Source organism: Pelodiscus sinensis, chromosome 27 (genome assembly GCF_049634645.1).
Source record: "Pelodiscus sinensis isolate JC-2024 chromosome 27, ASM4963464v1, whole genome shotgun sequence".
NCBI classification, from domain to species: domain Eukaryota; kingdom Metazoa; phylum Chordata; order Testudines; family Trionychidae; genus Pelodiscus; species Pelodiscus sinensis.
The window spans coordinates 17,726,098-17,737,171 of NC_134737.1; the positions used below are offsets into that span (position 1 = coordinate 17,726,098).

General features: G+C 45.8%; 2 protein-coding genes across 20 annotated transcripts in view; one reads left to right on the forward strand and one right to left on the reverse strand.

The window, feature by feature from the left end:
• RBM15 (RNA binding motif protein 15) overlaps positions 1-11,074 on the reverse strand; it is a 42,784-nt gene continuing 31,710 nt past the window's right edge. For 9 of the 12 annotated variants that reach the window (XM_075910256.1, XM_075910258.1, XM_075910250.1 and 6 more), the window contains one exon: positions 1-4,426. The gene's annotated coding sequence lies outside the window, so the exon portion shown is untranslated. The remainder of the gene's footprint in view (positions 4,427-11,074) is intronic. The other 3 variants (XM_075910261.1, XM_075910257.1, XM_075910259.1) reach the window with 3 other exon arrangements.
• The window catches only part of SLC16A4 (solute carrier family 16 member 4), a 19,068-nt gene continuing 10,051 nt past the window's right edge, over positions 2,058-11,074 (forward strand). For 3 of the 8 annotated variants that reach the window (XM_006132398.4, XM_075910266.1, XM_075910262.1), the window contains exons 1-5: positions 2,058-2,197; positions 3,071-3,180; positions 6,266-6,398; positions 7,191-7,334; positions 9,855-10,016. In XM_006132398.4, coding sequence (XP_006132460.2) covers positions 2,182-2,197; positions 3,071-3,180; positions 6,266-6,398; positions 7,191-7,334; positions 9,855-10,016 — 565 coding nt within the window. In that variant the 5' untranslated portion in view covers positions 2,058-2,181. The remainder of the gene's footprint in view (positions 2,198-3,070; positions 3,181-6,265; positions 6,399-7,190; positions 7,335-9,854; positions 10,017-11,074) is intronic. The other 5 variants (XM_006132399.4, XM_075910263.1, XM_025189330.2 and 2 more) reach the window with 5 other exon arrangements.

Genomic DNA, 11,074 nt, shown 5'->3' on the forward strand with positions numbered 1-11,074 from the left:
TTAAGATTTTGTAAAACACCTTTAATCCTATATGCCTTTCAATATACATACTTTTCAAAACTGTTGCATAGGTCTTGGTTTAAAACTGAAGTTAAGGCTATCTTTACTTAATGTTTTGCTTCTGTTACTGTGACACTGGAAATGGATGTATCAAGATCTCAGTTTCAGGTCTCACTTTACCCCCTAATGATGTTAGAATTGCAGACACTGCAAGGAAAAAATTGTTTTAATCCCACTATCTGGGTGTTCAAGCATATATGGAAAAGTGTCTTATGGATAGTAAAAGCTTACTTGAGGCCAAATTTGACCTGACCATGTCCCAATTAACCCAGACAGGTGCAATCTTTGCTTTATGCCTTTTTAAATCAGTGTAAGGCAGCTTTAATACTGAGTTATATAATGGTGGACTCAAAGTGCCACCATCAGTAGACAGTACTAGACCCAATGACTTACGCTGTCAGAACTTGTGATTGCACCATCTGCCTGCTAACACAAATGGGGCATGTCTAAAGGAATCCCTTTTCAAGCTTCCTATTTGACTGTTAAAAGCTGTTTGATACCCTCAGCTTTCCTATAATGGTAACAGGGACTAAGCTGTTCTTATGGCTCTGCCAATCATGGTCTTTCCATTACCAAACAGCGCATTAAGGAAATTCAAGAGTACTTGCTTAAGCTGTCCAAGATGCATTAAGGGCCTCAGTTTTATCATCTGGAAGGAATGCTTTTAAGTTCAGTGCCACATGTTGCTACATAGTTACTTTAGGGGAAAAGCCATATTTGCTGAAGAACAGAAACAGCAGGTGTATTTTCCCAGGCTTACTCTAAACAATACAGGTGTTTCTTACTATCTGCTGGTAAGGGAAGTTGCATCTTTCTTTACACTGGTCCTTGTTTATAGCACTGTCAAGGTTGCTCCTTGTTGAGTGACAGCTATGGCAGCTTAGGGAGGGAGGGTTAAACAAACACAGGGGCTCAGGGCATTAATTAAAATAGGCGAGGGCTGGAACCTTTACACAGCAGAGCAGATAACCGCATAAGGCAGGCTGAGCATAAAGGAGACTGGGTAAGACCTGAATCCTAGTCTAGGGTAGTGGGGACTGGCAAACTCGCTCCTGCTCTGTTTCTGCTTGTGTAGCAGAATTACTAAGCCACTTCCAAGGGGAGCCTCTACAGCCAGAGCCAGCTCCAGCCTGCAGCACTGCCATGGCCTCTGAAGTGGCAGAGCTGCCACAGGAGAGCCGATTGCTGGCAAGGGCAGCAGATCTCACCTGTGGCCAGTGCTAATCCGTCTCACTCACGGAGCTCCCTATCCCCAGGTTGCAGCACAAATCTCAGCCTCAGCACAGGATGTCTCCACTGAAAGAAGAGGTTTCAGCAGTGAACTTGTGCAGGTGAGCTAGACACCTGCAGACTAGAGGAGACGGGGCACTGCAAGGTAACAGACAGCACCATGCCTATCACTGCCTGACCTCTTGGGAAAGCAACAGGGCTCTTATAGCAGCTAGCTAATGCGTATTCATTTCCCTGCAGTAAAACCACTACTTTTAGCAATGAAGACCTAGCTCTAGCCTGGAAGCTCTGAGGCAGTTGTCAGCTTCAGGCAGGGGTCTAGGCAGGACTCAATGAACCGCCAACATCAGTGAATTCAGAAATAACAAATGATCTGGTCTTGCTTATGCAACCTACTATGCAGCAGGAAGGTTTCTGGTGCCCGTCTCTACCTGCTGAGACAGACAGGTTCAGATCCGGTTCCTGTGCTGGAAGCTGGTTTTGTTCATTAATGCCACCTACTGGTCAGTATGGTGACTGACAAGCAAACCCAAATGCCTATGGATGGTACTTGGTCCTTTAAGGGCTCGAATTTCCATTGAGACTGATACTTTCAGAGAGCTTTGTTTCCCCACCCTCCGTCATGGGGGAAAGGTGGGGCTAAAATGCCTTAAATATGCTAATGACTTCCTGAGGGGAGGATAAAGTCCAAAAGGCCCTGCATTTAGCGGCTTTTTTTTTTTTTGCTAGCTCTGCCTCGTGGCTTCTTTCAGAAGAATGAACCCCGTGTTCCCTAGTGCAGAGAGAAATTAAAGAACAGACTTAAGGGAACTAAAGCAAGAGGCTACAGCTAGCCCCAACAACAAATGAAGAGAAATTATTTTTCTTAAATCTACTTTTTTGCAGCATCTCATGCATCATCCAGACGGTAAGAGAAAAGCTTTTAAAGCTCCGGGTTACAATCTCCTTCCTATTCCCCCCAGCTCAGCTGCGCTATTCAGAGGGCAAGAGAAAAGTTTGTTTACTTTCCTCCTCCCTTGGGTCTCTGCTGCACTATGAGGCAGAACTCCTGGAGCAAACCCTGACACAAACCTTGCCAGCCCACATCCGTAACTGGTGAAGGACACATGGTTGCAAAGGGCTTGGGGAAGAGGCTCAGGGGCACACATCTGGGGATAATAATCGAAGGGATGGTGAAGCAGGCTCCCTGCCGCTGGCACAGTCTGAATTATGTATCCATACCCCAAAGAAACCTACCTGAATATCCAGGAGTCACCTTTAATGGGGACAGCTGTTGTCTAGAACTGAGTAAGAGAGTGGGAGTTAGAAAACCTGAGTTCCAGCTTTGCCACACTGCAAGCCTGAGCGCCTCCTTCCCAAAGGGCTAACCAGGCCAAACATCTTTTTAAAAGCACCTGGCCATCTGACAATGCAAATATCTCCTCCCAGGTTAAGCACTGCAGGGGCTGGTGAACAGGAGGCAGGATAGATTAATAGATATGGATGTGGATGCAGATACAAAATCTGTCTCTAGAACCCTGCAAATTTGCAGACAGCTGCTTCATATCCACAGGGATCCACCTCTATAGGTGCCAGTGTGGCTAGCCACAGCTCATTTTTGGGGATACAGATGCAGATGCAAATTTTGTATCCATGCAGGGCTCTACAGATGAAAGCAACTCTGTCAGCTTTTGTTTCTAAAGTAGAATTCACTTCCCAGGAGTGCCCTGAGTCCTGTTTCCCTAAAGGAGCCTGATAAGTAAAGTGCAGTCTGACTACTTCCTGCAATTCTCATTTGCAGGAAGAAGTGAGGGGGCAGAAAATCAACCACCAGCAATGAAGGAAGAGAAAGAGGTGCCCACAGCCCTGGATGGAGGCTGGGGATGGATGATTGTGCTTCACTTCTTTCTGGTAAGTCGAGAACCCTGCGGGGCCCTCTGGAGTGAAGTCCTGGAGGAAAGACGTGTTCACAGGTTGTGTTCTCTCAGGCTATGTCTCAACTACATTCCTCTTTCGGAAGAGGAATGTAAATGAGCCCAATCAGAAATGCAAATGAAACATGGATTTACATATCTCACACTTCATTTACATAATCACGTGAGCATGCTTTTTCAAAAAAGAAACTGCAGTTGAGATGGGTTCTTTTGAGAATTTTTTCTGAGAGAACCTGTATTCCTGAAAAAATGAGGTGTATGGGTTTTCTAAAAGGGTTTTTTTCCAAAAAAAACCCAGTCTAGACTACAGGTCCCCTCCCCCCCCAAAAACCCTTTTAAAAAAAGCACTCGATTATGCAAATGAAGCACAAGATTTGTAAATCCACACTTCATTTGCATTTTCAATGGGGCTCATTTACATTCCTTTCGGAAGAGGAATGTAGTTTAGACGTGGCTTTAGATGACAATACCAGATTGTGTTGCACATGTTGTGTCACCACCAAGGAGAGGGGAGTCCTACTTTGAGTCTAGCACACTGCTCTGCAAGTCTACAGGTGGAGATTGTGCTCACCACAGTGAAATGGGTAACTAGTTCAGAAAGAGGCCTGATCTCTGCCCTTCATTAAGCAGCAGTTGGACTTGGTACTCTCTGCTTGTGACTGCTTCCTCTTTCCCTCCAAGTCTCCAAAAGTGCTCAGTGGCACTGGAACTACTTTGGGTTGGGGTGCTGAGCTTTGCCCCCCCGCCCCGAACTGAGATCAGGTTGCCAACTCTCCTGGCCTGGACTCTATTGCTGCAAATGGCAACCCTCACTGCCCTAGACTGGGGCCAGCTGCAGAGCCCGGGACCAGTTGGCAAGGCCACGGAGCCCATGGCAGTACCAGTGAGCAGCAGGAAGGCCAGCAAAGCCCACAGAGGGGCTGGTAGGACCCCATGGGGGCTGCCCGAGGTCTGGACCTGGGGCTGTAGGAACCAGCTGCAAAACTGGTCCTCAGGGGCAGAGAAGCCAGGTGCAAAACCTGGGGGTGCTGCAGGACTGCCATCTAGGGGTACTCACTGTAGCTGCTGCAATCATACAGTGGTTAGCTTGATAGCCATGGAAGAATCCAACTTTTATATCCTTCCATGAGGCTCTTGGGAAAGGCCACAGATCTTCATTTGGTGTAAATGCAGCTACACCAATTTACAGCATCTGAGACTCAGGCAGGGACGGCATTTATGAGCTTTTTAAAAAACAGGGTGGTAAAAACCTGTCAGTCCCATTCAAAGTATTTTCGATGTTAAAAGACTTTCTTCAATGTACACCACAGACTTTGTAACTGAAGGCAAACTGATTCCATAGGGCGGAAGATTCAGAAATTGTAAGCTGTTGTACAAAAACAAATTAAAACTGCAGTGTGCACACTGCTAAATAGCAGAAGGGCTGGACCTTTTGGTTTGGCACTCTCTCACAGAAGTTACAGATGTCGTGACTCCTTGGTTTTCACATTATATAAATACTACAAGACTTACCCAGCATTGCCTGGGTCTGGCCCAGCAGGGGTCTGCGCAGCCTACCAGCTGCTCCCCAGGGCTGAGGGGGAAGGAGGGAGAGGAGAGAGGCAGGCCGATTGGCAGCCGCTCCCCAGGAGCAGTCCAGGACAGCAGGGACTGTGCAGCAGTGGCCTGGAGGCCACCGAGCTGCTGGCAACTGCTCCCTAAGGCAGGTCAGGGCCGTGCTGCTGCCCAGCAGCTGCTTCCCAGGCCTGTGTTTATTTGCCTGTTTAACTGTCCCCCATGCTTGCTGCCCCCCTCTGCTCATTCATGAGTATAACTGTCCCTCTTAGCACACCTCTCCCTTTCCATTTGGTGGAAAGCAATCCCAGTCCAGCCCAGCGTCCTGGCACAGCCAATCTCTGACCTGGCTTTACCCTGTAAGAGGAAGCTGCCGACCGAATTTGGTGGTCCTAGCTCTTCCCATTTAGGTGTTCTTGAACAAGTGGACTCATGGATAGATGGACAGACAGACTCTAATATACAGTAGGTTGTCTATTGCAAAACTTATCAAGTTGCCACATTTTTTTCCTGTAATTTTCATTAGTATGTTCTAATTCATTTTTCCCAATTTAAGTGGAGTTGGAAACTGGTATTTAACCAAGGCTCTATCCTAAACTAGCTTTTCCCAAGAAATTGCCAACTCTGGAATCTGGCCCACAGCCTATATACAAGAACTACTTGCTAAGCAGTTGCAAAAAGAACATGCATTTACCTGCAATATGTACATTATAGCAAATCATAACTACATGTACTACTTCATTAAGCACATTGTGGCTTTGGATCTCTCTTTACAAGCTTGTTTAGCTAAGTCTCCAAGATAGGGAGCCTTTTATTACCCATATTTCAGACCACCACAGCTCAAAACAGCAAAGCTATGAATAGGAGCCAGACATCCTGACAAGTGAGTTCAGTACATTTTACTACCTGCTTGTTTACCAGTCAGTTACAATAAGGGAGCATGGCAGTTTGATAGGGAAATCTTTCTAATACTCATGCCAAAAAAGCCAATCAGTTCTGATCTGTCAATGAATTAAAACACTATAGTAATTGTTAGTAAATCACTGACAAAAGTTGTTTGAAAAAAAATCTTGAGATTTCAAGTTTTTGTAAGAACTCATAGATATACCCCAAATGCAGTTCACCACAGGCATCTTACATTTTTAAAAACACGTCTCACATGCAATGCCCTTCTGTTCCTTTGCTGGAAAAATACCCATACTGGGTAGGCTTTGCTCCACTTGGAATGTAGGTGCCACTGAAACCTAGCCACGGAATGTCTCAACCCTACCAGACAAAGGCTCCCCTTTTTCCATTACATGACACTACCAGATGGCTTAGAAAGCAGCAACCCACTTGCAATAATGTATGTATACGGGGAGGAAAGGGAATTTTTTCCTGACACTAGCTTGTTAGCTTTTCCCCAAATATATGATTAATCAGTCTTGAGGACCAGGGAGAGGATATAGTGGCCAGGGATCCATTTCCAATGGCGTGCAGCATTTCACTTGCATCTGCTTTGGGTTTAGGTAAATGTGCTCGTGATGGGAATGCTGAAAACCTTTGGAATTTTCTTTGTGGTCTTTCAAGAAGAGGTGGGAGGCTCTTCGGAACAAACCAGTTGGATCGGCTCCATCATGTCCTCCCTCCGCTTCTCAGCAGGTCAGCAGGGGCGCTTACAGTTCAGAAAGTAGCAAAGAAAAGTACTGCTCTTTGAATTAAGTCCACTTGATCAAGTTCAGCAGTGGACATGCAATGGCCTGCCAAACTCCTAGGGTCTATACATACTGGTGCAACTGGCACATTCATTCGCACTCCTAGAGAATTAAAAAGTGAAATGGACCTGGCTAATGAACAGCCTTGCAGGGCTAGATGACAACCACTTCAATGCAGGGACAATGGCACTCAAAGGCTTTTGACTGGTCCTATCATACCTGTTCTTCCCAGGCCTCTGTCTGAAGGGCTGTGCCCAATGGCTGACTAAGGAAGTTCTTCCAGCACTTTAGGGGAGGTGAACTGGTGGTTCTAGCACAAGGAAATCTTTAGAGAGGAGGGTTTGCCTAAATACTGCCTTGACAAGTCACTGTGCTTTTCCGGGCAGGATTTGCCATGCCCGATCCGATCCCTTTAGTGCAGTATCCTACTTCCGATACCTTGTCGGTCACAGTAAAGCCCTTTTTTCCCACCACTAAACACTCCACCATTTTAACTAAGCAATGCTGTCTAAAGGGAGCAGGTTAAAGAAATCCTTCCTGACTCCATCTCCAAACAAGAGATTTGATTATTCTTCTTGCCACGGGCATAGCTTGATCTCCCCTTGCAGCTCTCGTGATTCTCAGAGCAGGGTAAGATCAAGAACATTACCCTAGATGCTATATACCTGGAGCTGTTCTAGATCATCTGTTCTCCTGTAAGTCCTCCAACTGCTTTCCTCATACCTGACTTATCTTCTAGGTCCACTGGTCACTATAGCCTGTGGGAAGCTTGGGGACCAGCTGACCTCCATCATTGGAGCAGGCCTAGTCTGCAGTGGTTGTCTGATTAGCACACAAGCCACTAGTATCTCCTTCCTGTGTGTGTCTATGGGACTTCTGTTGGGTGAGTGGCATCCTACAGCTCACACGCTTGGCCAAAAGGCAACCAGAGTGACTTTCCTGAATGCTTGACAAAAGCAGTAAAACAAGGGTCAGAGAACTCTTCATCCATGTGCTTGATTATCCTATTTATATTAAGGTGTCCCCTAAAGGCAAAGTGAAGGCAGTCCCTTCCCTTCAGGAATGCCTAATGAAAGTTTTGATTTGCCATTATGTAGGTTTCTGTTTGTTTCAATCCACCATGCATAGCAAATCTGGTCTTTTTAAACCCCTCAGAAGAATATGCAGCTGGGGAGAAGCTAGTTCCTAAATATGATAGTGACTTCACTAGAGCCAAGAGTTTACCCCATGCGCCACTGGGGTCCCACCCATCCCTACCACTGTTCATTGTTTAACAGGCACAGCTTGGGCATTTCCTTGTGTGCATCACATCCAGTCTCCTTCCACACCCAGCAAGGTGTAGAAGCTGTAGAAACCATTTCATATTTAGCTAGAGCCATCTTGTACATCAGAAACCATTTCAGCTTTTCTCTCAAGCACGTAGACCAGAGTGAACTTTCTGTCACCCCGTGAGAAGAGGCCTACAGGATGGGCTATTGGTATGTGTTAATTGGGCTGGTTGGGACAGGAGATGTACGCCCTCGTACCTGTCCGCCATCTTGTTGATAAGGCTTTGTTTTTCCTCTTTTCCAATTTGTTAAATGCTTACAGGTCCTTGGACCATTATGCACGTACATGTAGTACACAGGGGAGCCTTTCAGCAGAGTGGGGGGTGTTTAGACTAACCCCCAACTAAACTAACTTTACACGCTCCAAACAAAGAGTCTGCCAGGTCTAGTGTCAGACCTTAGCAGCTCATGAAATAAGGGGAGTCGTCACTCCCTCACATATCCGCTGAGTCTCAAGGTTCAGCTGACCCCCCCTCCTTTGCATTCAGAGCTCCCTCGTGGGAGAGCCCTGGCGCAGCTGGGATCAGCTCAAGTCTCAGACCTATGCAGCGGCATTCATTCTTCACTCATTACATTCATACTCATTTTCCACACACATTTTTTCTCTACAGTTTTCACATTTAGATGCATCTTTCTTTACTGTCCAGTTCCCATGGGTTTCTATTAAGTGGCACTGCCCTAAGACACCCGGCACTTAATATCAGACTTCATTAGGATCCTATACCAGAAGGCATTTATCATAAAGGCACTGGAATTCCTGTAGACTGACCTACCCCCATTTTCTGCGCACGCTTGAACAGATTCTGTAAGGCACCGAACCAAAAGTCCGCCTGCTTACACTATTCTTCTGCGAGTCACCGAATCAGAATCCGCCTGCTCGCACTGATCTCCCCCCCCCCCCTTTTTGGTTGCGAGGCATTGGACTCAAAGTCCACCTGGCTCGCAGAGGTTTCTGGCACCTGCCCCAGCCCGGCAGAACACCACGTCCTGGCGCCTGGAGACAACCTGGTGGAATGGGGAAATACTATGGCCGGGGGTTAGCCTCAGAGGTCAGTACTATGTCCACAAATAACAGAGAAAGTCAACAAAGCTTTCCCACAGTTCTGTGTGCTGAGAGCACGTAATGGCACGACACCAGCTTTCAGCGTCCGAACACAGAGGGTCCAGCACATGGCTGCCTCACTAGAGACACCAGTGTGCCCTTTTGGAACTGACACATATAAGACAGGTCTAATAGACAAAGACAAACACAGACAGACAAAAATGTTAGCTACTCCACAAAATTGAATTCCGTAGCTCCCCTTACCCCAACGGCCGACCATCACTCCAAATCCCAAGCCGTCAACCAGGAGATTTCGTAACAGGTATCCCCTTTACCTTCTATTGAGCGCTCTGAGAGGTTTGGAAGTGGAGTGCTGGTCCGTCTATACGGGCAAGTGGCGCGTTAGGAATCTGAGTGGAACCTCCAAATTGTCGAAGCAAAAACGCTCTTCTGTGTTTAGGCAGCTAACAAACAGCTTTATTAATTAATAAAGCACAGCATGAGCCAAACGTAGTCCCAGCAGAGCCGGGCCCAGTAAGGCTGACTAATACAATCAATCCTAGTATCTTTATACCCTTAGCCAAACAGTCTGACGACAGGGCATCCAATTACAGAAATCCTCAATTAAACTTGGAAAAACAAAGCCTTATTAACAAGATGGCGGACAGGTACGAGGGCGTACATCTCCTGTCCCAACCAGCCCAACTAACACATATCAATAGCCCATCCTGTAGGCCTCTTCTCACGGGGTGACAGAAAGTTCACTCTGGTCTACGTGCTTGAGAAAAAAGCTGAAATGGTTTCTGTTATACAAGATGGCTCTAGCTAAATATGAAATGGTTTCTACAGCTTCTACAAAGGGCTCTCTCAGCTTTGCAACACAGTCTTAGTTGTGTGGCCTCACTGAGGTAGGCCCTGAGCTGAGCTAGCAGCTCAGTGCCTCACTTGCATGGAGGTGAAAATTCTATTCCTCACTTCGTGCCACAAGAGTCACTTCTTGGGCACTGACATCTGCTTTCTTTTTCTATTGCAGGGCTGGGCTTTGCTTGCTTGTACCAGGCAGCTGCTGTGATGACTGCCAGGTACTTTAAGAAGCGACTGGCTTTAGCTAATGCAATTGCCCGCTCAGGAATGGGACTGACATTTGTACTAGCACCTTTCACTCAACTTCTGATAGATTTTTATGGTTGGCAAGGTAAATAGGTTTTACTGTTTCTACATTTCACCATCAGCACTACACAACTACCACTCAAGAGGCATGTCTAGACTACGTTTTAATTTCAAAAGAAGATATGCAAATTCCTACAGAATTTGCATATCTTCTTCCGATCACTTTGAGAACGGGTCCTTGGAAGGAAAAGTAGTCTGGACGCATTTTTCGGGAAAAAAACAACTCTCGAAAAACCGCTTAAATCTTTTTTAGGAAGAACATTTTTTTCCGAAAAAGAGGTTTCACCCCCAAAGAAAAAAAAACCCCGCATCCACACTACTTTCCCTTTCGAAAGACCCACTTTCGAAAAAGCAATCAGAAAATATGCAAATTTTGTGGGAATCCCACAGAATTTGCATATCCTCTTTTGAAATTGAAAAACAGTCTAGACGTGCCCACGGTGAGCAAATTGTTATTCTACAGATGGAAGTTGTGGGGTTGTGTGTGACACTTTCTTCTGATGGACAGAGGAACTAAGCTGCTTTGTTTTAGCTTTGACATATTAGGAATGGCAACTCTGATCTTCGAGTTGGTTCAGCCTTTAAGGTCTCCTCTCTCCAAAACAGAAGTCAGTCAGTGATGTTATATTGGTATTAAGTGGTGACTATAATTTATGCCGTTTCTCATTTGCTAAACTTTCACATTTTCTTCAATGAAAGGACACTTTCACCACTCAGAATGGAACACGCCAAACAAGACAGGAACTGAATTAAGAGAACAAGAGGAGGGGAAGGGGGTGGAAAGAACTTTAAACATGTTTAGTTCTCCCTCCCCACCCCTTGTTTTAATATTAGGCAGAACAATGGGATTGAGATGTTTCTTGTAAGTTTGTTTCCCATTGTAAGTTGGCTGGTCTCTGTCCATCACAACAGGTTATTCACAAGCAGAAGAAGGTGGCTTCGTTTAGGGAAAAACTCAAAAAAGGATTGTTGCAAAACATTCTTTTTTCTTGAAGCAGATCAGTATTCAGTATGAAAAAAAGCCCATTTTAAACAGTACTACTGAGCACAATATCAGTATGGGGAGAAAAAAAAAAAACCAAC